Consider the following 27,467-nt stretch of genomic DNA (forward strand, 5'->3'; position numbering starts at 1 on the left):
GAAGGCAAGGGGGGCGATCTATGAGTACGGGGAAAAGGCAAGCAGAATGTTGGCGCACCAGCTCAGGAAAAGAGAGACGGCCAGGGAGATAGGTAAAGTAAAGAGTAGAGACTGGAATACTGTCCCTGGTCCTGTTTGCTCTGGCCATGAGCCATTGGCCATGGCGTTAAGAGCCTCTAGGAACTGGAAAGGGTTGGGTTGGGGAGGGGGGAGGGGGTGGTGGAGCACCGGGTCTCGCTCTACACAGATGACCTGCTCTTGTACATTGCGGACCCATTGGAGAGGATGGGGGAAGTAATGCGAATCTGGGAATCCAGGTGGCCCGGAAATGGGAGGTACTACACAAGTTAAACCTATCCCGGTTGGTAGAACAAATGGAAGGGGACTTTAAGAGATGGTACATGCTCCCGCTGTCACTGGCGGGGAGGGTACAGACCGTGAAAATGACCGTCCTCCCCAGATTTCTGTTTGTCTTTCAGTGCCTCCCCATCTTCATCCCTAAGGCCTTTTTCAAGCGGGTGAATAAGATTATTTTGGGCTTTGTGTGGGTGGGTAAAACCCCGCGAGTGAAGCGAGCGTTGCTGGAGCACAGTCGGGGAGGGTGGGTTGGTGCCGCCAAACTTCTGCAATTACTACTGGGCGGCTAATATAGCCATGATCAGGAGGTGGGTAGTGGGGGAGGGGTCGGCATGGGAGCGGATGGAGGCAGCGTCATATAAAGACACCAGTCTGGGAGCATTGGTAACGGCACCTCTGCCGTTCTCGCCGGCCCGATACTCCACATGTCCAGTGGTAATGGCGGCTCTGAGGATCTGGGGGCAATGGAGGAGATATAAGAGAGTGGAGGGAGCATCGATTTGGACCCCGATTTATATCAACCACAGATTTGTACCGGATAGGCTAGATGGCGGGTTCCAGAGTTGGCAGAGGGCAGGAATTGGAAGGATGGGGGATCTATTTATAGATGGGAGCTTTCCCAGCTTGAAAGCTTTGGAGGATATATTTAAATTGCCAGCAGGGAATGGTTTTCGATATTTGCAGGTGCGCGACTTCCTGATAAAACAGGTGCCGGCCTTTCCGCTGCTGCCGCCACGGGGGATACAGGATGGAGTAGTTTCCAGTACCTGAGTGGGAGAGAGGAAGGTATCGGATATTTACCAGAAGCTTTCGGAGGCGGAGGAAACTCCGGTGGAGGAGCTTAAGGGCAAGTGGGAGAACGAGCTAAGAGGAGAGAGAGGTGGGTCTATGGGCGGATACCCTAAGCAGGGTTAATACCTCCTCATCATGTGCTAGGCTTAGCCTGATACAATTTAAGGTAGTCTACCGGGTACACATGACAGCGGCTAGGATGAATAAGTTCTTCAGGGTTGAGGATGGGAGCGTGAGGTGCGCGGGAAGCCCAGGCAAATCATGTCCACATGTTTTGGGCATGCCTGAGGGTTTTGGCAGGATTTTGCTACGGCAATGTCCACGGTACTAAAAACACGGGTGGTGCCGAGTCCGGAGGTAGTGATCTTTGGAGTGTCGGAAGAGCCTGGAGTGCAGGGGGCGAAAGAGGTTGACGTCTTGGTCTTTGCCTCCCTGGTAGCCCGAGACGGATCTTGTTACTGTGGAGCGACAGTGTGTAGAGTCCTGGTTAGTGACATGGCTGGGTTTCTCAGTCTCGAGAAAATAAAGTTCCCCTTAAGAGGGTCAATGTTAGGGTTCACCCGGAGGTGGCAGCCGTTCCTCGACTTTCTCGGGGAAAATTAAAATGTCAGCAGAAGCAGCATTCCGAAGAGGGGGGGGGCGCATTGTCGTTGTATGGTTGAGGTGCGTGAAGACTGGGCTGTGGGGGAAATGTTTATTTTACCATGTTGATCTCATTGTTTATGTTACTGTTATAACATTTTCAAATACCTTAATAAAATATTTTATAAAAGAAAAAGAATTTTGCTACTGTCAAGGCTGAACAATTCTGAGTTGGGAATGCTTCCACCCACCGAGTGAGGTAATCTATGATCAGTAAATAGTATGTTTTTCCCCTACTATTAGGCAAGGGACCCATAAAATCAACGTGCAAATTCTCCTGGACCCTTTGGTCAGGGCTGATGAGGAACCTTAACCTTGACACCCTTCTCTGAGTTATGCCTGCCGCAGATTAGACATTTCTTTTTTAAATATTTTTATTAAGGTTTTTTAACAACACAATTCTTTCCCCTTACAAACAATAACCCCCCCCCCGTAACAAAATAACGCCCCCCCCCCCACACACACACAGGGTTGCTGCTGCTGCTGACCGACCTTCTTCTAACGCTCCGCGAGATATTCTAGGAACGGTTGCCACCGCCTGTAAAACCCCTGTGCAGACCCTCTCAAAGCAAACTTAATTCTCTCCAATTTTATGAACCCCGCCATGTCGTTAATCCACGCCTCCAGGCTAGGGGGCTTTGCCTCCTTCCACAATAGCAAGACCCTTCGCCGGGCTACTAGGGACGCAAAGGCGAGAATTCCGGCCTCTTTCGCCTCCTGCACTCCCGGCTCATCCACTACTCCAAATATTGCTAGTCCCCAGCTTGGCTTGACCTGGACTTTCACCACCTGGGATATTACTCCCGCCACACCTCTCCAGAACCCCTCAAATGCCGGGCATGACCAATACATATGGACATGGTTCGCCGGGCTCCCTGAACATCTTTCACATCTATCCTCTACCCCAAAGAACCTACTCAGCCTCGCCCTCGTCAAATGCGCTCTGTGAACCACCTTAAATTGTATCAGACTGAGCCTGGCACACGAGGAGGAGGTATTAACCCTACCAGGGTATCAGCCCATAGCCCTTCCTCAATCTCCTCCCCCAGCTCCTCCTCCCATTTACCTTTCAATTCTTCTACTAGCGCTTTCCCCTCTTCTTTCATTTCTTGGTATATTTCCGACACCTTGCCCTCCCCGACCCATACCCCCGAGCTCACCCTATCTTGAACTTCTTGTGCCGGGAGCAACGGAAATTCCTTCACCTGTCGCCTCACAAAAGCCCTCACCTGCATATATCTAAATGCATTTCCTGGGGGTAACTCAAATTTTTCCTCCAGTGCCCCGAGGCTCGCAAATGTCCCGTCAATGAACAGGTCCCCCATTCTTCTTATCCCCGCCTGATGCCAGCCTTGGAACCCCCCCGTCCATCTTCCCCGGGACAAACCGGTGGTTACCCCTGATCGGGGACCACACCGATGCTCCCATTGCACCCCTGTGCCTTCTCCACTGGCCCCAGATCCTTAGTGTTGCCGCCACCACCGGGCTTGTGGTGTATTTTGTCGGCGAGCGCGGCAGCGGTGCCGTTACCAACGCCCCCAGGCTCGTTCCTTTACAGGACGCCATCTCCATCCTCTTCCATGCCGCCCCCTCTCCCTCCATGACCCACTTGCGGATCATCGCCACGTTTGCTGCCCAGTAGTAGCTCCCTAGGTTTGGCAAAGCCAACCCTCCTCGGTCCCTATTGCCTTCCAGGAACCCTCTCCTAACCCTCGGGGTCTTATTTGCCCACACAAACCCCATAATACTCCTACCTACTCTCTTGAAAATGCCCTTGGTGATCACGATGGGGAGGCACTGAAACACAAACAAAAACCTCTGAAGGACCACCATTTTGACCGACTGCACCCTACCCGCCAGCGGGAGCATGTCCCATCTTTTAAAATCCTCCTCCATTTGCTCCACCAACCTCGTCAAATTCAGTTTATGTAGGGCCCCCCAACTCCTGGCTAACTGGATCCCCAGATACCGAAAACTCCTCTCCACCCTCCTCAGCGGTAGGTCCCCATCTCTCTTTCTTGGTCCCCTGCCTGTAACACAGAGATCACTCTTCCCTACATTGAGCTTGTAGCCCGAGAACTCCCCAAACTCCTTCAGAGTCTGCCTGACCTCCACCATCCCCTCCATTGGGTCCGCCACGTATAGCAGCAGGTCATCCGCGTAGAGTGATACCCGATGCTCTTCTCCCCCGCGGACTATCCCCCTCCATTTATTAAACTCCCTAAGTGATATGGCCAAGGGTTCGATCGCCAATGCAAACAACAGGGGGGACAGGGGGCACCCCTGCCTCGTCCCTCGGTACAGCCGAACGTACTCCGACCTCCGCAGGTTCGTCACTACACTCGCCACCGGGTCGCTGTAAAGAAGCTTAACCCATCTGATAAACCCTCCCCCGAACCCAAACCTGCGCAATACCTCCCAGAAGTACTCCCACTCCACTCGGTCAAAGGCTTTTTCCGCGTCCATAGCTGCCACTATCTCCGCCTCTCCCTCCTCCGATGTCATCATTATCACGTTTAAGAGCCGCCGCACATTGGTATTTAACTGCCTGCCCTTTACGAATCCCGTTTGGTCCTCATGAATCACCCCCGGGACACAGTCCTCAATCCTGGTGGGCAATACTTTTGCCAATAGCTTAGCATCCACATTGAGGAGCGAAATCGGCCTGTACGATCCACATTGCAGTGGATCCTTGTCTCGCTTTAGAATCAAGGAGATTGTCGCCTCCGACATTGTCTGGGGCAGGGTTCCCTCCTCTCTTGCCTCGTTAAAGGTCCTCACTAGTAGCGGGGCCAACAGGTCCGCATACTTTCTATAGAACTCCACCGGGAACCCGTCCGGCCCCAGGGCCTTCCCCGCCTGCATGCTCCCCAGACCCTTACTCAACTCCTCCAACCCAATCGGTGCCCCCAAATCAACCGCCTCTTGCTCCTCCACCCTCGGAAACCGCAGTTGGTCCAGGAATCGTCTCATCCCCCCTTCTCCCCCCGGCGCTGGGATCTATACAGCTCTTCATAGAAGGCCTTGAATACCTTATTTATTTTCGTTGCACTTCGAACCGTGGCTCCCCTTCCATCTTTGATTCCCCCTATTTCCCTCGCTGCCGCCCTCTTACGGAGCTGGTGCGCCAGCATCCGACTAGCCTTTTCCCCGTACTCGTAGGTCGCCCCCTGCGCCTTCCTCCACTGTGCCTCCGCCTTGCCCGTGGTCAGCAGGTCAAACCCCGTCTGGAGCCGTCGCCTTTCCCCAAGTAATCTTTCCTCCGGGGCCTCTGCGTATCTCCTGTCCACTCGCAAGATATCCCCCACTAACCTCTCCCTTTCCATGCCCTCTGTCTTCTCCCTATGAGCCCTGATGGAGATCAACTCTCCCCTGATCACCGCCTTCAACGCCTCCCATACCACCCCCACTCGCACCTCCCCCTTGTCGTTGGCCTCCAAGTACCTTTCAATACACCCCCTCACCTTCCCACACACCACCTCATCAGCCAGCAGTCCCACATCCAGCCGCCACAGCGGGCGTTGGTCCCTCTCCTCTCCCAGCTCCAGTTCCACCCAGTGCGGGGCATGGTCCGAAACGGCTATGGCCGAATACTCTTTCCCCTCCACTCTCGGGATGAGCCCCCTGCCCAGAACAAAGAAATCTATCCGGGAGTAAGCCTTATGTACGTGGGAGAAAAAAGAAAATTCCCTGGCCTGCGGTCTTGCAAACCTCCATGGGTCCACTCCCCCCCCCCCCCTGATCTGGAGCGGTCCAGTGCTGGATCCAGCACTGTATTGAAGTCCCCTCCCATTATCAGTCCTCCTACCTCCAGGTCCGGAATGCACCCCAACATGCGCTTCATAAATCCAGCACCATCCCAGTTCGGGGCGTATACATTTACCAACACCACCCACGTCCGTTGCAACCTACCACTCACCATCACATATCTCCCTCCATTATCCGCTACGATAGTCTTGGCCTCAAATGACACATGCTTTCCCACCAGAATTGCCACCCCTCTATTTTCCGCGTCCAATCCCGAGTGAAATACCTGTCCTACCCATCCCTTTCTTAAGCTGACCTGGTCCGCCACCTTCAGGTGTGTCTCTTGGAGCATTGCCACGTCTGCCTTCAAGTGCGTGAACACTCGAGCCCGCTTCACCGGCCCAGTCCCTTGTCCGCGTCTCCCTCACTCTCCAGTCCCCCAGCCGGGGGACCCCCGTCCCAGCCACCACTTCTGTGTCCTGTTCTCTTTCGGCCAGTGCAGCAGCAACCCTTTCCCCTTCCACCCCCCCCCCCCCCCCGCTAGATTTGTTCTTCCAGTTCATCAAGGGGGTTTCCTCATGCAGCTTCCGGATGTTAACTTCCTCTGGACCGATGCCACTGACAGTCTTTGGTGCCCAAGCTGAGGTCAAAAGTTCAGCGGCATTCTTTGCTGTCTGATCGACCCATTAACACACTTTCCTCATTACCCTTCATGTGGAGTGAGTTTCTGATCTTGATCTTTATAACTGCCACTTCACTTGGAAGGGAGGGTTGCTGTTTCTACCGGTGATCAGACTATCTACTCATATTTAATGTGACAACCCCCCGCCGTGAGGTTATGTGTGGTGACTTTGCCCATGCCACCATATAGTCATGCACTATCCCAAAAGCATACCAACTATATAAATATTTGCCCTTCTGTCGCTGCAGGACTTCATTGCTTCTGTGAGTGTAATCAGTTCTGCCGCCTGGGTGGCGCTTTTCCCTTCCAAAGCGTTGTGTTTAACCAAGTCCTGGTTCCTTTTAACTGCTGTCCACACAGTCTTAAACTCTCCAGTAATGTATCTCCTCGACCCATCAACAAACAACTCCTCCACCTCTGCCTCGGGTAAATCTTTAACACAATACCCCTCTTCTTCCCAGTCACTATCTAAACTGTGCGTCTCCCCTTCCTACAGCATTCCTTCTGTGGGGTTTGTTCCACATCTCTTATCTGTACAGACTTACCTTTGGAAATCAGAACTGTCTCCCGAGCGGCTCTTCGGCTACTGAAACTGAGCGTTATCTATCTGTGTTTAGTAGTTCTACCAGTGTGTGCCGGGTATGTAGGATGACTTGTCCTGTCAATACTACAGGTTCACTGACACAGACTGCCCAGGCTGCGCAGCCTGGTGCTGGTATACAATGGGGAAGTTCCTTGCCGACTGCAGACATCTTGGTGGATGGAGTAATATGCCACCAGGTGTTTTTGGTCACCATGCTACTGTACCAGAACTGCATTATCAAAGTTTCTCTCGTTACTGCAGTGTAGATGGAACGGCCGGTACATATCTGATAATCCGAGGGTTGGTGTGCTCCACTCATTACTTGGTGAAAGATACTTGAACTGCTGTGGAACCCCTGTGGGACTCTAGCCCATGTATACTATTTTTCCTCTACAGTGAATGCAAATTTGTCCTGGGATTTTGCGTCCAGAAACAATTTGAGATATCTATGATCATGAATATCCTGTGGTCTGGACTTAATCCAGTAATAATTGTGGCCGGGCTCACGACAATGGGGTGTACACATGGGGTCACTTTATTCAATTCTGTGTACAATTCTTTCTTTTTCTGAGTCAACCCCCTTATCTCTGATTTCCATGACTGACTCATACCGCGGCAATATTTACACAGAATCACCCATCCTTTCTCCTCTTTTCCATTCCTCTGTTTATCCCACCACTTATGCTTCTTTGAGGTCCAGGATAGGTCCCAGCATTCGTCATTCTCATGCCAAATATCTAGTGGGTGGCCGTTCAGGTCCCCATCATGGCTAATGTTTTGTGAATGATCTGAATACTATTGTTGGTAAAGAAGGTATGTTGGCCTTCAAAGCGAAAAAGCTTTGAGTACAGGAGCAGGGTTGTCTTGCTGCAATTATACAGGGACTTGGTGAAAGCATGGAAACTCATGGAAACCTATAAAATTCTTACCAGTCTAGACAGGGTAGATGCAAGAAGAATGGTCCCGATGTGCGGCACGGTAGCTCTGTGGTTAGCACTGTTGCTTCACAGCGCCAGGGTCCCAGGTTCGATTCGTGGCTTGGGTCACTGGAGTCTGCACGTTCTCCCCATGTCTGCGTGGGTTTCCTCCGGGTGCTCATATTTCCTCCCACAAGTCCCAAAAGACGTGCTGTTAGGTAATTTGGACATACCCGAACAGGCGCGGAGCATGGCGACTAGGGGCTTTTCACAGTAACTTCATTGCAGTGTTAATGTAAGGCTACTTGTGACAATAAAGAGTATTATTATTATGGTAGGGTATCAAGAATCAGAGGTCACAGTCGAAGATACAGGGTAACCATTTAGGACAGAGATGAGGAGCTATTTTTTCACCCAGAGAGTGGTGAGCCTATGGAATTTGTTACCACAAAGTAGTTGAGTTCAAATTATTGTATGTTTTCAAGAAGCAGTTAGTTATAGCACTTGAGGTGAAGGGGAACCAAAGGATATGGGGGGGAAGGCAGGAACAGGCTATTGAGTTGGATGATCAGGCATGATCATAATGAATGACGGAGCAGGCTCGAAGGGCCGAATGACCTTCTGCTCCTATTTTCTATGTTTATAATGAGAAACAGGCTCCTCCACATCCCATGTTTTTGGGGAACTGGGAAACGGTCAATGCTGGTTTAACGCACCAGTTTTCTCACACCACCAGAAACACCGCTTTGAGCAGTACATAGGGTAAAGGGACATACTTCCAGTATACCGGGAAAATCCCGGCCGGACTCATTGCTTTTAGTATAACAAGAAAATGACAGCCAAACACACCGCTGCCCTTCCAAGGACTTCTCACACTGTACAGGGGTTTGTAGCAAAATTTATATCCTTATCAGATAAAGGATAAATACAATGCACAGTGCTTAGCACTGCTGCCTCATAGCTCCAGACACCCGGGTTCAATTCCTGCCTCGGCTGCATGGTAGTAAAGTGGTTAGCGCTGTTGCATCACAGTGCCAGGGTCGCAGGTTCGATTCCCAGCTTGGGTCACTGTCTGTGCGGAGTCTGCACGTTTCTCCCCTGTCTGCATGGGTTTCCTCTGGGCACTCCGGTTTCCTCCCCCAAGTCCTGAAAAACGTGCTGTTAGGTAATTTGGACATTCTGAATTCTCCCTCCGTGTACCCGAACAGATGTCGGAATGTGGCGACCAGGGGCTTTTCGCAGTAACTTCATTGCAGTGTTAATGCAAGCCTACTTGTGATAATAAAGATTATTATTATAAGTTGTGCAGGTTAGGTGGATTGGCCATGCTAAAATACCCCGTGGTGTCCAAAAGGTTAGCTGGGGTTACAGGGATTGGGTGGAAGCGTGGGCTTAGGTAGGGTGCTCTGGGCAACGCGGTGGTGCAATGGTTAGCATTGCTGTCACACGGCACCGAGGTCCCAGGTTCAATCCCGGCTCTGGGTCACTGTCCGTGTGGAGTTTGCACATCCTCCACGTTTTTGCGTGGGTTTCGCCCCCACAACTCACAAGATGTGCAGGGTAGGTGAATTGGCCACGCTAAATTGGCCCTTAATTGGAAAAAATGAATTGGGTACTCTAAATTTAAAAAAGAAAAGAAAAGGTAGGGTGCTCTTTCCAAGGGCCAGTGCAGACCTGATGGGCCGCATGGCCTCTCTCTGCACTGTACATTATATGATAATACAATTTAAAAGTTAACTAAATCAGTTGACGAATAAACGCAATGAGTAAACTTTTTAATTGTATTTGTAAGACAAACAGTTGAAGCATAAACATAATGGAAGCACGGCAGATGGCCCAGACTTCACCCCCCACATCAATACCCGTTAGCGCCAGAACCTTTGTGTCTGGAAATCCTTATTAGATACACCCAGTGACTTGACCGCCATTGCCTTCTCTGGTAAAGAATTCCACAGATTCACCACCCTCTTAGTGAAGAGATTTATCCTCATCTCAGTCTTAAATGGCCTATCCCGTATCGTGAGACTGTGACCTCTTGTTCTAGACACCCCAACCAAGGAGAATATCAGCCCTGCATCCAATCTGTCCAGCACTGTCAGAAGTTTATACATCTCAATGAAATCCCCTTTCATTCTTCTAAACTCCAGTGACTACGGACCTCGTCAACCTAATCTCTCACACGACAATCCTGCCATCCCAGGAATCTGTCTGGTGAACCTTCGCTGCGGTCCCTGTATGGCAAATATATCCTTTCTTAGTTAAGAGGACCAAAACTATACATGATACTCCAGGTATAGTCACACCAAGGCCCTGGACAGCCGCAGTAAGCCATCCTTGCTCCTGTACTTTAATCCTCTTGCAGTGAAGACCAACATACCATTTGCTTTCCTAACTGCTTGCTTGCTTTCAATGACTGGTGTACAAGGACACCCAGGTACCTTTTTGTGCATCAACATTTCCCAATCTATCACTATTTAAATAATAATCTACCATTCTGTTTTTCCTACTGAAGTGGATAACTTCACACTTGTCCATATTATACTTCATCTGCCAGGTATTTTGCCCACTCACTCAACTTGTCTAAATCACCTTGAAGCCTCTTTATATCCTCCTCACCACTCACATTCCCACTTAGTTTTATGTCGCCAACAAACTTGGAAATATTACATTTAGTCCCCTCACCCAAATCATTGATATATATGGTCAATAGCTGGGGCCCAAGCACTGATGCGTATGGTACCCCACTAAACACCACCTGCTGCTCCAAAAAGGACCCATTTCTTCTTGCTCTGATTTTTGTCTGCTAACCAATTCTCAATCCATGCCAATATATTGCTCCTAATCGCATCTGCTTTACTTTAGTAAAACTAATATCTTATGTGGGAATTTATCAAAAGCTTGCTGAAAATCCAAGTGCACCACATCCACTGGTTCTCCCTTATCTATTCTACCAGTTATATCCTCAAAAATTCCATTAGGTTTGTCAAATGTGATTTCCCTTTCATAAATCCATGTTGACTTTATCTAAACTTTTTCATATTTTCTAAGTGTCCTGTTAACATATCCTTTATAATATACTCCAGACTACTAATGTTACGCTAACCAATCTGTAATTTGCTGTTTTTTCTTTCTTTTAAAAAAATATTTTTGTTCTCCATTTTCACATTTTCTTCAGAATTTACACCCCGCCAACAAGCGATAAACGGTAACAAATACAAAGTCAATCCCCTTATCAACAACAACGATCCCATCCTCCCACCACCCCAAACGATGCCCCACATGACAATATAAGCATCAAATAAAACAAACCCTCCCACTGTGGGAAAAACAAAGGAAAAAAAAAAGTAATCCGGAATCGCCTATGGTCACCATTGGCCTATAGAATCCACCCCCCCTCCCTAACATTCAATGCCATCCAATCCCCGAAAGAGTACCGTAAATGACACACATGAATTGTAAACCCCCCTCCCCCGGCGACTCCCTTCCACTTCCTCTTATAAAATTCCTCCCCCCAACCTCTGTTCCTTCCCCCCCAACTTTCTACCCCGGCTAGACTCATTGGAACCTGTTCTGCCAGGCGCCGATGGCCGCAGCCCCTCCCCCCACCTCACTCCCGTTCACTGGCCGGCTTAAACCGGCCAGCGTGGAGGCCCCCGCCCGGGTCTCTTTCCCCCTTGCCCGGTCCCAGGAAAACCAAGAAATCCCCTTTAGCACACAAACCCCGCATACACAGCCAAGCCCCCAAAGAAACATCATTGCAAGTGAAAGTCCCATCTCTTCCCTTGTCCAAATATATACAACGTTAGCTCATTTAGCACATACACCAGCACGCAGTGAAAAAATACAGTTACATGAGGCTACATCGGTACATGACCATTTCTCAATTCAGCCACAGTCCTTCTGCCTTCGCAAACTCCTCCGCTGCTTCCGCCGTCCCAAAATAAAAGTCGTTGGATTTGTAGGTCACCCTCAACTTAGCTGGGTGTAATATGCCGCACTGCACCTTACTGATGTACAGTGCCTTCTTCACTCGGCTGAAGGCAGCCCGCCTCCTCGCCAGCTACACCGTGAAGTCCTGATATATGCGTATACCAGCTCCAGCCCATTGCACCACCTGCTTCTGCTTTGCCCAGCTCAGGACATTCTCCTTCACACTGTACCTACGAAAACACAGAGTTACTACTCTTGGCGGCTCATTCTCCTTTGGTACGGGCCTCCACAACTGATGAGCCCAATCCAGTTCATATCGGGAGGGATCATCCCCCTCCCCCAATAGCTTTGCCAACATCGTGGCAAAATACTCAGTCGGCCTCGGGGCTTCCACTCCTTCGGGCAGACCCACAATCCTCAGATTCTGTCGCCTGGATCTGTTTTTCAAGTTGTCCATTTTGGCTCGCAGACCCTTGTTGATCTCTATCACCTTCCGCATCTCCTTCGCATCGGGGTAAGTTGATCACTGTGCTGCAATAATGTCTCTTCCATTTCCTTCAGTGTCTCGCCTTGCTCCCGCACCTCCGCCACTGCGCTCAATATCGCCGCCCTCACCGGGGCAATCGCCTCCTCCACCAGCACTTTCAATACCGTCCCCATCTCCTTCCTCATTGCCTCCATGTGTTTTGTGAACTGCCTTTCGAGTTCCATGGCCATCACCTTAGTCATTTCTTCAGCCGTGGGCAATGCGGCCTCCCCTGGTGCCCCAGACTCCACTTTTCTTGCCGTCCCCGCGGTGACCTTTCCACTCCCCGACGGACTTTCACCCGCTTTTTTCACGGCCGTTTTTTTAACTTATTTTCGACATTTCCCTTCACTGTGCCTTCTCCCTGCTTTTGCCGCCTCCGTTGCCCCGGGACCAGGCGTTAAATCCCGAAAATGCCGTTCCCGAATGGGAGCCCTCCAATGTGCGACTACCTCCCGCCCGCCGTCACCTGAAGTCCCTTTCACTCGTTTTTTAATAGGGGTTATGTTTGCCATCCTCCAACCTGCCGGGCCTGTTCCAGAATCTACAGAATTTTGGAAGATGGCAACCAACGTATCCACTATTTCCAAGACCACTCCTTTAGTACCTGGGATGTAGATCATCAGGCTTTGGGAATTCATTAGCTTTCAGACCCATTAATTTCTCCAGCACTTTTTTTTAATGAATGCTAATTTCCTTCAATTCCTCCTCCTCACTAGACATTGCTTCGCTAGCATTTCTGGGGATATATTTGTGTCTCCTTCTGAGAAGACACAACTAAAGTACTTGTTTAATGATTCTGCTATTTCCTTGTCCTCCATTATAAATTCTCCCATTTCGGACTATAAGGGACCTATATTTGTCTTCACTATTTTTGTTTATAGACTTACAGAAGCTTTTACAATTCACTTTTATGTTCCTTGCAAGTTTACTGTCACACTCTATTTTCTCCCTCTTAATCACTTAGTTATCCTTTGTTGAATTCTAAACTATTCCCAATGTCCAGCTTGCTATTTCTTCTAGCAACTTTATATAACTCATATTTGCATCTAATTCTATCCTTAATTCTTTTTATTAGCCACAGTTGGACCGCTTTCCTGTTGTATTTTTGCACCAGAAGTGGATGTATAACTGTTGCATGCATTTGGTCCTTAAATATTAGTCATTGTCTATCCACCATCATGCCTTTTATTGAAGTTCATCATTCTATCTTAACTAACTCACGTCTCATACCTTCATAGTTTCGTTTGTGCAGATTTTTCCTAGTTTCAGATTGGCGTACTTCATTTTCCATCCTAATGAAGAATTCCATCATGTTATAGCCATTCTTCCCTAAAAGATCCTGCACAAGAAGATTAGCAATGAATCCTTTCTCATTGCACAATACCGAATCTAGGATAGCCCATTCCCTAGTCAGTTCTTCAACATAGCTAATTTAAGAAAAATCTCATGCACTCTTCAGGGATTTATTCACCAGTTTTATCACTAATTTGGTTTGCCAAGTCTATATGTAGATTAAAGGCACCTATGATTACTGTGGTACCCTTGCTACGTGCATCTCTAATTTTCTGTTTTGAAAAAATATATATATTTATTCAAATGTTTCAACAGATTCTCTACAAACTCCCCCCCCCCCCCCCCCCCCCCAAACAAAAAAAAGAAACATGAACACTACAATCAAAAATTATACATTGGGTTTCCCCCATATACAATAACCCCCCATATGACATTCAAAAGCACCAATAGGGAAGCCCCCCCCCACCCCACCCAACCCCCCCCCCCCCAAAAGAGAACCCCCCTGCCCCTGGGTTGCTGCTGCTGCTGACCTTCTCCTAATGCTCCGCTGGATAGTCTAGGAACGGTTGCCACCGCCTGAGGAACCCCTGCACAGACCCTTGCAAGGCAAACTTTATCCTCTCCAGTTTGATGAACCCTGCCATGTCATTGATCCAGGCTTCCACGCTAGGGGGCTTTGCTTCTTTCCAAAATAGCAAAATCCTCCGCCGGGCTACCAGGGACGCAAAGCCCAGAATACCGGCCTCTTTCGCCTCCTGCACTCTTGGCTTGTCCGTTACCCCAAATAATGCCAACCCCCAGCTCGACTTGACCTGGACTTTCGCCACGTTGGACATAGTCCTCGCGAAGCCCCTCCAAATCCCATCCAGTGCCGGGCACGACCAGAACATATGGGTGTGATTTGCCGGGCTCCCCGAGCACCTCTCACATCTGTCCTCCACCCCAAAGAACCTACTCGGCCTCACCCCTGTCATATGCGCTCTGTGAGTAACTTTGAACTGTATCAGGCTGAGCCTGGCGCAAGAGGAGGAAGAATTAACCCTACTCAGGGCATCAGCCCACAGACCCTCATCTATCTCCTCCCCAAGCTCCTCCTCCCACTTGCCCTTTAACTCCTCCACCGAGGCCTCCTCTTCCTTCAGCTCCTAGTAAATCGCCGAAACATTGCCTTCTCCAACCCATACACCTGAAATCACCCTGTCCTGAATCCCCTGTGCCGGGAGCAGCGGGAATTCCCTCACCTGCCGCCTCACAAACGCCCTCACTTGCATGTACCTGTAAGCGTTTCCCGGGGGTAACCCAAACTTCTCCTCCAGCGCCCCTAGGGTCGCAAACGTCCCATCTATGAACAGGTCCCCCATTCTTCTAATCCCTGCCCGATGCCAGCTCCGAACCCACCCATCTATCCTTCCCGGGACGAACCGATGGTTCTCCCGAATCGGGGACCAAACCAAGGCTCCCACCTTGCCCCTGTGTCGCCTCCACTGCCCCCAGATCTTCAACGTTGCCGCCACCACCAGACTCGTGGTGTACCTTGTCGGCGAGAGCGGCAGCGGTGCCGTCGCCAGTGCCCTCAGGCTCGTGCCCCTGCAGGACGGCATCTCTAACCTCTTCCACGCCGCCCCCTCTCCCTCCATTACTCACTTACGGATCATCGCCACATTGGCTGCCCAATAATAGCTGCACAAATTCGGCAGCGCCAGCCCCCCCCCTGTCCTGCTACGCTCCAGAAACACACTCTTCATCCTCGGGGTCTTATTCGCCCATACAAAACCCATGATGCTCCTACCTACCCCTTTGAAAAAGGCCTTGGGGATCATAATGGGAAGGCACTGGAACACAAAGAGAAACCTCGGGAGAACCGTCATTTTAACCCACTGCGCCCTTCCCGCTAGTGAAAGTGGCAGCACATCCCATCTTTTAAAATCCTCCTCCATCTGCTCCACCAACCACGTCAAATTGAGCTTGTGCAGGGCCCCCCAACTCCTAGCTACTTGGATCCCTAGGTACCGAAAGCTCCTTTCTGCCCTCTTCAGCGGTAGCTCGTCCATCCCCCTTCCCTGGTCCGCTAAATGCACCACAAAGAGCTCACTTTTCCCTACATTGAGTTTATACCCCGAAAAGTCCCCAAACTCCCTTAGGATCCGCATGACCTCCGCCACCCCCTCCACTGGATCTGCCACGTACAACAACAGGTTGTCCGCATACAACGACGCCCGGTGTTTATCTCTCTCTCTCTCTCTCTCTCTCTCTCTCTCTCTCTCTCTCTCTCTCTCTCTCTCTCTCTCTCTCTCTCTCTCTCTCTCTCTCTCTCTTCCCCCCCTCCCCCCTCCCGACCAGTCCCCTCCATTTCCTGGACTCCCTTAGTGCCATGGCCAGAGGCTCAATTGCCAGTGCAAACAACAAGGGGGACAGGGGGCACCCCTGCCCCGAAAGTACTCTGACCTCTGCCGATTCGTAGCCACACTCTCCACCGGGGCACTATATAGCAGCCTGACCCAGCTGATGAACCCCTCCACGAACCCAAACCTCCGCAGCACTTCCCAAAGATACTCCCACTCCACCCGGTCAAAGGCCTTCTCCGCGTCCATAACTGCCACTATCTCTGCCTTTCCCCCCACCGATGGCATCATAATCACATTGAGGAGCCTCCGCACATTTGTATTTAGCTGCCTACCCTTCACAAATCCCGTCTGGTCCTCATGAATCACCCCCGGGACACAGTCCTCAATTCTCATAGCCAGCACCTTTGCCAGCAACTTAGCATCAACATTGAGGAGCGAGATCGGTCTATACGACCCACATTTCAGTGGATCCTTATCCCGCTTCAGGATCAAAGAGATCAGTGCCCTAGACATTGTCGGGGGCAAGGTCCCCCCTCCCTCGCCTTATTGAAAGTCCTCACTAGCAACGGGCCCAGCAGGTCCACGTATTTCCTGCAGAATTCAACCGGGAACCCATCCGGCCCCGGGGCCTTCCCCGCCTGCATGCTCCCCAATCCTTTAGCCAGCTCGTCCAGCCCAATCGGCGCCCCCAAACCAGCCACCTCCTCCTCCTCCACCCTCGGGAACCTCAGCCGATCTAAGAATCGTCGCATCCCCTCCTCCCCCGCTGGGGGCTCAGACCTGTACAGATCCCCATAGAAGTCCCTAAATACCTTGTTTATTCTCACCGCACTCCGCACCGTATTCCCCCCGCTATCCTTAACTTCACCTATCTCCCTCGCTGCCTCCCTCTTACGAAGCTGGTGTGCCAGCATCCGACTCGCCTTCTCTCCATACTCATACTTCGTCCCCTGCGCTTTCCTCCACTGTGCCTCTGCTTTCCCAGTGGTCAACAGGTCGAACTCCGTCTGGCGGTTCCGTGGCTCCCTGAGTAGCCCCTCCTCGGGGGCCTCTGCATACCTCCTGTCCACCCTTAAAATCTCCCTCTCCCATCCCTCTCTCTTCTCCCTGTGGGCCCTAATGGAGATTAGCCCTCCCCTGACCACCGCCTTCAGCGCCTCCCAGACTACCCCCACCTGCACCTCCCCATTGTCATTGGGCCCCAAATATCTTTCAATGCACCCCTGCACCCGCCCGCACACCTCCTCATCTGCCAATAATCCCACATCAAGGCGCCACAGCGGGCGCTGGTCCCTCTCCTCCCCCAACTCCAGCTCCACCCAGTGCGGGGCGTGGTCCGAGATGGCTATGGCCGAATATTCCGTTCCCACCACTTTCGGGATTAGCGCCCTACTCAAAATAAAAAAATCTATCCGGGAGTAGGCTCTATGGACGTGGGAAAAGAAGGAAAATTCCCTGGCCAGCGGCATGACAAATCTCCATGGATCCACTCCCCCCATCTGGTCCATAAACCCCCTGAGCACCATGGCCGCAGCCGGCCTCTTACCCGTCCTGGACCTAGAGCGGTCCAGTGCTGGGTCCAGCACCGTGTTGAAGTCCCGTCCCCCCCATTATGCTTCCTACCTCCAGATCCGGAATCCGACCCAGCATGCGTTTTGTAAATCTGGCATCATCCCAATTTGGGGCATATACGTTCACCAGTACCACCCGCACCCCCTGCAACCTACCGCTCACCATCACATATCGACCTCCATTATCCACTACAATATTCATTGCCTCAAATGACACCCGCTTCCCCATCAGTATTGCAACCCCTCTGTTCTTCGCATCCAGCCCTGAATGAAAGACCTGCCCTACCCATCCCTTTCTCAGCCTAACCTGATCTGCCACCTTCAGATGTGTCTCCTGGAGCATTACTACGTCTGCCTTCAGTCCCTTTAAGTGCGTGAACACCCGGGCCCTCTTGACTGGCCCGTTCAGGCCCCTCACATTCCAAGTTATCAGCCGGATTGGGGAGCTACTCTTTCTCCCCCCCCCCCCCCTGCCGACTAGCCATCTCCTTTTCTAAGCCAGCCACGCGCCCGCGACTCCCACACCCTCTAGTCCCCCAGGCAGCGGACTCCCGCCCCGACCACCTCTCCTACTTCCAGCTCCCCTTTGGCCAATGCAGCAGCAACCCTGTTTCCCCCCCCTCCCCCCCCCCCCCGCTAGATCCGCATTTAGCCATTTTGCTCCCCCCATGACACTCCCGTAAGTCAGCTGACTCCTGCTGACCCCGTCCTCTCCCGCCATTCCATCGACCCCCCAGTCAGTGCGCGGTCCTCTCCAGCAACCCCGGCCCCACCCCCGTCCTTCCGTAACGCGGGAAAAAGCCCGCGCTTTCCTGAGCCCGCCCCGCCCCCTCTGGCGCAGCTCCTTTTGCGGCCTTACCCCAACTTCCCACCCCCGAGCCTCCACTCCCCCTCTTCCTTCTTGGGGGTCTGCCCCTCCAACACCGACGCCCACACTCCCCCACAGCCCCCACATCAAATCCATTCATTCACCCACTCCCACCCAGCACTCAAACCAAAAAAACATTCCCCAAACAAAATAAACACAGTGAACACAGTAAACATCCCCGCACAATAAACCCTCAATTTGAGTCCAACTTTCCAGTCCGTATAAAGCTCCATGCCTCATTGGGCATTTCAAAATAGTGATGCCGATCTTGGAACGTGACCACAATCGCGCTGGCTGCAGCATATCGAACTTCACCCCCTTCCGATGGTGCACCGCCTTAGCCCGATTGAAACCAGCTCTCCATTTAGCCACCTCCACACTCAAGTCCTGGTAAACTCGTATCTCCGTGTTCTCCCACCTGCTGCTCCGCACATTTTTTGGCCCATCTCAGGACACACTCTCTGTCCATAAAGCGGTGGAACCTCACCACTACAGCCCTTGGCGGCTCCTTGGCTTGGGGTCTCCTTGCCAGGACCCGTTGAGCCCCATCTAGCTCCAGGGGCCTCGGGAAAGCTCCAGCGCCCATCAGCGAATTGAGCATCGTGCTCGCATATGCCCCGGCATCGGGCCCCTCCACTCCTTCAGGGAGACCCAGAATCCGAAGATTCTTCCTCCTCGACCTATTCTCCAGGTCCTCAAATGTTTCCGCCCACCTCTTGTGCAGCGCCTCGTGTGCCTCCACCTTCTTTTTGCCGCACCTCCCGGATCGCCGCCCCTTGGGTCTTCTGGGTCTCCACTAGCTTCTCAATCACCGCCTTCATTGGCGCCAGCATTTCTGTCTTCAGCTCCTCAAAGCAGCGTTTAAGAAACTCCTGCTGCTCCTGTGACCACCGCCCATGCTGCTTGGTCTCCACCCGTCACTATCTTGCCTTTCCTCCCTCGCACTTTTTGCTGCCCCAAGATCACTTTTTTCACCGCTCCACTGCTGGTCCAATCCATATAATGTCGGGGGGACCTTGCTGTCACCTTCCCACACTGGAAGCCGTCGATCAATTGCCGTTGGGGCCCCGCTGGAGAGCCCAAAAGTCTGCTCCCGGCGGGAGCTGCCCAACGTGCGACCTACCTAGGCATAGCCGCAACCGGAAGCCCTAATTTTCTGTTTAATGCCACCCCCTACCATACCACTACTGTTTGGAGGCTGATAGGCAACTCTCTCTCATGAATCCCTCCCCTTGTTGCTTCTTAGCTCCACCTAGACTGATACTACATCTGAATTTTCTGAGCCAATATCCTTTCTCACTATTGCATTGGCTTCATCCTTTACTAACAACACTAATCCACCTCCTTTTCCTTTTCCCTGTCCTTCCTATATATCAAATAGCCATAGATATTCAGTTCCCAGCCTTGAAGCCAAGTCTTCTTCATCACAATCATATCATACCTGTTTACATCTGTTTGTGCTGTTGATTCATCAACCCTATTGCAAATGGTCCGTGCATTCAGATACAGTGCCTTGAGACTTGTCTTTTTAATATTTGTATACTTTCCTTTGTACTATGATCATGTTTGCAACTAGACTTTGTTTCCTGTGACTTCTACTTTTGTTTTTACTTTTCTATCTTTCATTTCTATCTTTGTTTCCCTCTCTTGTGTCTCCATGCTCAGGTTCCTATCTTGCACCTCTTTAGTTTAAACCCTCCCCACCGCACTGGCTAATGCCCCTGCGAAGATATTGATGGCAGCCCTACTGGAGTCCAACCTGTACAGCTTGTACAGCTCCCATCTTCCCCAGAATCAGTCTCACTGCCGTAGAAAGCTAAATCACTCCCTCCTACACCATCTCTCCAGTCAAACATTCATCTGGTCTGTTCTCCTATTTTTGATCTTGCAAGCACATGGCACTGCGAGTAATTCCGAGGTTACTACCTTTTGAGGTCCTGCTTTTTCATATATTTGCTGGCACCCTATATTCTGCTTGCAAGATCGCATCCCCCTTTTTACCTATGTCATTGGTTTCGATATGGACTATGACCTCCGGCTGTTCACCATCCACCAGAAGAACGTCTTGCAGCAGCTCAGTGACATCCTTGACCCCTGCACCAATAATGCATCATATGTTCCTGGTGTCACACCTGTGGCCGTAGAAATGTCTATCTGTTTCCCATGCAATAGATACCCCTTTCACTATTGCTCTCCCACTCTTTCTGCTGCCCCCTGCCCCTCTCCAACGCAGCTGAGCCACTGGTGGTGCCACAGATGTGGATCTTGTTGCATTCCCCTGAGTAACCATCTCCCCCAGCAGTGACAGAATGGAATATTTGTTAGAGAAGGAGATGATCCCTGGGACTCTTGAACTACCTACCCAGTGTTTTTCCTGCTTGGCTGTCACCCATTCCCTTTATGCCTGTGCGTTCTTTACCTTTGGTGTGACCACCTCATTGTATACACTGCCCAAGAAGATCTCAGCCCTGCACAGTGACACCAGAGACAGCTCCAGGTCTGTAACACTGAATTCGAGTAGCTGCAGCTGAAGATGCTTCCTGCACACATGGCCGCCCTGAACACTTGAATTGTCCCTGACTTCCCACAGAAGGAGCATTGCACATGATCGAGCTGCCCTGCCATGAATTGCCCTTAAATTATTCCCTTTACTTTTCTTCCTCTAGTTTAAAGATTTTAAATATATATTAGTCCACCCTACTTTACTTCTTATATTTTAAACACTAAGGGCGGGGAATTCCGATCCCATGCCAGCACATGGGTTATCCGGTGGCGAGGGTCCTATCAACGGGAAATCGGTAGATGATGCTGGCGGGCCACCTCCCCCGCCAAAACACACGCAGCGGAATGGTAGGTAAATCCTGCCCAGTGTCTAATCTAAAGACCAATTTTTACTTTAAAGTCTTCACAGTAGAAATACTCACCAGGTCCTACTTGTAAAGGCCGTTGATCCTCTCTTGGTGCCTTTTTGGGTGTACAACCAATGAGCAATTACTATCAGTGGCCAGGTATTTCATCATAGTTATTCCTGCTTCGCCACTGTGAACTGGGTTCGTTCCTCAATTTTGGTGGGATAGAAACAGCCATGACATAATTCCCATGCAATGTGTTGTTTATGTAGGGTCATACTAGAAGGTTTGGTTTCAACTCGCTGGCAAAGAACCCTACCCATCAGAGAGAGATGTTGAATGTTAAAAACAAAATTTAGTGCTTCTGTTTTTTTAAATATCATTAGGAATCCCTGTAGTGCTAGTATCACACTTAGCATGTATTTGACTGTATGTGCATAAGGCGTCAACTGTAATTTCACCACTAGATGAACAGCAATATTTCTGATTACACTGGCGACCTTGGCTCACTGACAGCACTCTTGTTCTAGGTCAGAGAGGCATGCCATCAAGCCCCACTGTAGAGACTTGAGCACATAACTAAGCTGACACTTTACAGCTATCTCAAAAGGCAGTTGATGTTAAAGAATACATGTCACTTCTTTAAAAGGAACAGAGTAGTATTGGTAGCCTCACCAACCTTGATCCTTCAAACTACACCAGTAAAACAGATTACTTGGTAATTTGTCTAGTTTTGTTTGTGGAAGATTGTGAGCATGATTTAAATTCCTCCCCCTTGCTTCACAGGCTAGCTTTGCCTGTGGAATTTCCCAGTGTTGTAAGATGGCACTCAGTCTTTCTCATGCGCTCCTGCAAGATAAAAGATTAAAGAGGCAGGCTCTGTCAACGTTGATAGCAAGACTCAATGTGCAATCAGACCCATAGTATTAATTGTGTGCTTTCATCTACACATACACGAAAGGGAAGCTAAACCGATAAAACAATGATCCGTTCAGAATCTTACTTTGAAGCCCCAACATTGCTCACATGTTGAAATTACATTCTTTAAATAGATAGCAGCATTTAAGATCTGCCTCACATGACAACATTTGACATAAAGCTTAACCAATTCCTTTGCAAACACCAACTAACATCTCAGGGGATGGAATGTCCTGATAGGTGGTTGGGGCAATAGTCCGAAACTGGTCTTACAATTTTGGGAAAGTAGTACGGTTTTATTAAAAGCATTAAAATTATGCAGTTTTACAAAAAATGTAACACGCATATGAGGAATTTTGAACTAACTTCTTTTATTCTGTTACAGGCATCAGTTTGAACACTGATTAACAGCAATCAAACTCCTTTTTCAAGGAACATATAAGATCCAGTTCCCATGCTTTTTTGACTGAAACTGTATTCTCAGCTCCATTTGAATAAAAGCATTACACAGAGAGAGAAGCAATAGATTTTGGTGCAGTTTTTAGTCTTGTATTAATACCACAGAATGGACAGGTCTTTTCATCAATATTGACTGTCATAGTTGATAATGAATCTGAATATATAAAAAAGTGACCACTTTGATATTGTTCTTGGACCTACTGAAATTGTTGGAGAATTATAATTACAGTATAAATCAAGCATTTGTATCTCTCTTTGCCTGATTATGATCTTCCGTCTTTTTTAGGTACTGCAGTCTATAAATAATCAGATAATCAGAAACCACCCTCGGGTGTATTACGTTTACAGATGTCAGTCTAGGTGTTCAGAAAATACTTTAGATTTGTCCATTATGCAATCCAAATGTAGCCAGTGTACTTTGGCTCCATATAGCATGAGACCTACTGAGCTGAGAAGCTCATAACCTGGCAGTAATTAATCAGGTATATGAATGTTGTTTCTAAATTTTATATACCTAAAAAGATATTGTTTCAATTTGTCTGCTATCTCTCCCAAACCTGACATGTGCACTCATCCAGTTCTTTTCTGTTACTTGGCTGCTGCATGGGGACCAACTGAAAGCAGACCAGAGCTTTTTCTCAAAAAAATGACTTCAAATTCTAAGGTTGTTAATCTTCATTTCGGGCAGAAATGAGCTCGGCAAGGGAAATTCTTTTTTAAAAGACTGCTGCTACTGATCACTTTTCATTAAACCCTTCTGCGAAGTGTGAGTTAACAGACAGTTGAAGTAAATTTACAGACATCAGGTTTTCCTGAAGGAAATGGGAAGCATGAGTCGTGAAAGTTAAGGAGGTCCCCACCCACCATATTTCCATTACGGGGATGGAGGCAGCAAAAAGTCGGGCCCATAGGCCTGAAGCAGTATTGGAGGCAAACGCATGATGGGGCAAGCAGCCTCCAAGGCCTGCCTCCGTTTACTGGGACATTGGCCTTGTTGTAGCAGTTAGAACAGATGGCCAGACATCTGTTTTTCCCGAATGCTTCATTATGTATGCTTAGCTCCAAGAAATGCTCATATTGCAACTTAACAGGTAATGTTGGAGTGTGTGATGGCTTGTTTGGTTGACATCTTTATTACCTTGTAATAATATGATGTTTTTTAAGAGGTTTTTTTTTCAATGCCAATGTTTTACTTCGACAAGATTAAGAGGATAATAACTTTTTATCATTAATATTATGGTTAGGTGGCGCAGTGGTTAGCACTGCAGGCTCATGGCGCCGAGGCCCCAGGTTCGATCCTGGCTCTTGATCATTGTCCGTGTGGAGTTTGCACATTCTCCCCATGTTTGCACGGCTTTTGCCCCCATAACACAAAGATGTGCAGGGTAGGTGGATTGAACACACTAAACTATCCCTTAATTGGAAAAAATGAATTGGGTACTCTAAATTTATTTATTTTTTCAATAATAATGCTTTGGTTAGCGCTGCTGCCTCACAGCGCCAGGGACCCGGGTTCGAGTCAGACCTCTGGTGACTGTGTGGAGTTTGCACTTTCTCCCTGTGTCTGTGTGGGTTTCCTTTTGGTGCTCCGGTTTTCTCCCACAGTCCAAAGATATGCAGGTTAGGTGGATTGGCCATGATAGATTTCCCCTTAGTGTCCAAAAGGTTATGTGGGGTTACGGGGCAGGGTGGAGGCGTGGACTTAAGTAGGGTGTTCTTTCCAAGGGCCGGTGCAGACTCAATGGGCTGAATGGCCTCCTTCTGCACTGTAGGGATTCTATGAATGGCTGTGATTGATTGACAGCTTTATAAGCAGGTAAGAGGCAATGTATTTCAACGGGACTATTGAATGGCTTTTTTTGCGGTTGCCATCTCAGGACTCGTGTTCCCACGCACCCTACAACTCCTCTAAGGTGTAGTGAGCCACCTTTCCCAACAGAACAGGGCCTGATTCCATCAAAATTGTTGGAAGATTTGAAATGTCCACCCCCACAATGGAGTCAGCAAGGTTGGGAGTGCTGCTTTCGAGTTGGCTACCCTTCTCTCATGCCAGCACATATTTCCAGAAATGGGGATCGGGGCATGACGCCTAAAATCAGGTCCTGCCCATACTTATTAAAGGCTTCCCAAATCAGCCCGATTCCACGAATATGCAGACCAAGATGAGGCCAGACTTGCCTCCTCTTCTAACTATGTAACCTGATGTCGCAATGCTGACATTTGACAAATGACTTCACTTTGCCAATTTCATTGTAATTCAGAAAGATTTTTTTAAGCAATTATTGTGAATGCATATAGCCTATGTCTGGAAGTGCATGCACATTTTTTTTTAAAATGTGCCTGTGATTTCTGCAGCCTTATACATGGCCAAGTGTGTACACTGCTGCACAGAGTTGCTACCAGCCATAGCAAAGTAGAAATTAGCTAGGAAGGCACTGATTATTGTCTATTGTCAGTTAGTAGTGAATTTTGTCTGCAGAATAAATGTACAATCAGTCAATTAATACAGCAAAGCTGCTTTTAATAAATTAAACACTCTGTGTGCTGTACTCAATGCTGGTTTGTTTGCCTGGGATCCAAATTTCAGGATGTGGGATATGGACCAGAATTATTTCTGTCTCTATCCAGTCAGATGTTGAAGAGGACAGCTTGTGTGTCTAGCTATTTTTAACAAGGCATCCTAGCAGAAATAGAGAAGTTTTTTAAAAATGTTTTATTTCTTTGTAAATTACCCTGTCTGGTAAAGTCTCTCTGACTTAGAAGAGGGTAGGCGAGTCAACCTGCATCCAGGTGGCAGTTGTCATTTGAAGTTGACTGCCAAGTAGCACAAGGAATTGCTACAGGGAGAAAGTGCAAGAGCGCAGAAAGGATCAGCCCTGCTTGACGTGGATCAGATCAAGAACTGAGCAGAATCAGATTGGACCTCTGTTTGTTCCTCTGTTTTATGTGTTTGCACCCTTAAATTATTGATGGTCAACTGTCTCTTTTGCTATACACTGCAGTGTGATGGATTGCTAATATGCCATTCACTGGGAACTCCAAGTAGACTATATTGATGCTACCCATGGACCAGCACGTGTCCAGAAACAGGATTGGGTATAGAAGAGTGATCCATCTTTATATCATCTCCATGTACCGAAAATAGAACTCTATTGCTGACAATAATATCTTGGTCATGCCTTTGAATTCTGTTGAACGAAATCAAATGTTTTGGATGTGCCCAACCAAAGTAAAGGTGTATATTCTATCTTACAATAGTTTTATGAATGAAGTATTAAGAGTGTAATTGGCTGAGTGGCACTCGGATCACACTTTGGGCCTCAGATATATACACTCAATATTAGTAATTTAGACAAGATGCTGAGAGGCTGTTTCCCCTTACTGGAGAATCTAGAACTAGGCGATCATCATTTTAAGATAAGGGGACAACCGTTATGAGGTGAGATGAGAAGAAATTTCTTTGTACAGATGGTTTTGAATCTTAGGAATTCTGTACCCACGAGGATAGATTTCTGGATACTAAGGGAATTGAGACAAAAAGAACTTGCATTTGTGTTGCACTTTTCACAAACAGGACATCCCAAAGTACTTTGCAGCCAATAAAGCACTTTTTAAGTATAGTCATTGTAATGTAGGAAGTCTGGCCATTGATTTGTGCATAGCAAGTTCCCACAAACAAAAATGTGATAATGACCAGATGATCTGTTTTTGTTATATTAAATGAGGGATAAATATTGTCCAGGATACCGGGGATAACTTCCCTGCTCTTTCTTTAAATAGTACCAGAGGATTTTTTACATCCACCTGAAAGATCCTGTTCACTTACCTTTGAAATTTACAATCTCCCTTTCAATAGTCCCTTTAAACTCACCTGCTTTACCGCAACTAGTGCTGTAAAAAGAAGGCATGACCTCCCTCACTGCACTCCATTTACACCTCGCTGCTGCAGCCAGGGATGTGCGTTGCTGTTCCAGACTCATTGATGCAGGTTGGGCGGGACAGTGGCTTTGATATTCCTTCCAGCAGAGGACGTCCCTACAGAGTAGCAATCCACCAATGATTGCCATTCCGAGCAAGTTACAGGCCCATGTCTGCATAGCAATGGTGGGTAACCTGCAACCCAAAAGACATTTTGTTGATAGTTGCCCACACACAGGGTTGCCACTGATTTCCATCCCCGGGATTTTTTTGCTCCCGATGTTCATGTAAAGCAAGGGCAAGTGATGTGAGGTGCATGCTGATTGCATGCAACATTGACTAAGAGCTATGCGCTCCCTCTGCGTCCAAGTGTAAATATTTATTTTGTTCATACCATTTGAAGTTAATAGTTATATATAAATTATTAAACATTTTCTATAACTCGTTATGAAATATTCAGCGGCACGGTGGCACAGTGGCTAGCACTATTGCCTCACTGCGCCGAGGACCCAGGTTCGATCCGCGTGCCTGTGTGGCTCTCAGCCCCACAACCCAAAAAGATATGCAGGGTAGGTGAAATGGCCATGCTAAATTGCACCTTAATTGGAAAAAGAGAATTGGGCACTTTAAATTATCTTTTTTAAAAAAAAAAAAGAAAATTTTTTTTTTACGGAATATTCAGCGTGTATTAAATGGGGTCATGATTAGTGAACCAACCTGATTTCAATCTTGCAGCCCACTGAGATGAATGAAGGCCATTTGTGCGGCCCATTCATATGGGTCACATGGCTAATTTGCTTCCATGTAATGCTAAATGTTTTCCATGGCCCTACACCTCTTATCCAACTCGTGTTAGATTCAATAACCTGATCCAAATCTGATGGGCTATTTTATCATTTAAATGTTCTAGAGTGCAGAGTGATAGTTAATGGATCACTTCATAGACGACACTTAAATATACAATAATAGATAATATTGACTTTGAGATGCTTCTTTGAGATGTACTGGCATTGATACATTAGATGGTGAACCGTTCATGGTAGTTGCAATGAAATGATTTTACAATG

At 48.7% G+C, this 27,467-nt stretch overlaps 1 protein-coding gene across 6 annotated transcripts in view; it reads left to right on the forward strand.

Annotated features, from left to right (window-relative positions):
- The window catches only part of odr4 (odr-4 GPCR localization factor homolog), a 181,699-nt gene extending 159,157 nt beyond the window's left edge, over positions 1-22,542 (forward strand). For 4 of the 6 annotated variants that reach the window (XM_072511214.1, XM_072511213.1, XM_072511218.1 and 1 more), the window contains 2 exons: positions 20,985-21,106; positions 22,409-22,542. In XM_072511214.1, the coding sequence (XP_072367315.1) occupies positions 20,985-21,062 (78 nt within the window). In that variant the 3' untranslated portion in view covers positions 21,063-21,106; positions 22,409-22,542. The remainder of the gene's footprint in view (positions 1-20,984; positions 21,107-22,408) is intronic. The other 2 variants (XM_072511217.1, XM_072511219.1) reach the window with 1 other exon arrangement.
- Positions 22,543-27,467: the final 4,925 nt, after the last annotated feature.

The sequence above is a fragment of the Scyliorhinus torazame genome, chromosome 7 (assembly GCF_047496885.1).
Source record: "Scyliorhinus torazame isolate Kashiwa2021f chromosome 7, sScyTor2.1, whole genome shotgun sequence".
Classification (NCBI taxonomy): domain Eukaryota; kingdom Metazoa; phylum Chordata; class Chondrichthyes; order Carcharhiniformes; family Scyliorhinidae; genus Scyliorhinus; species Scyliorhinus torazame.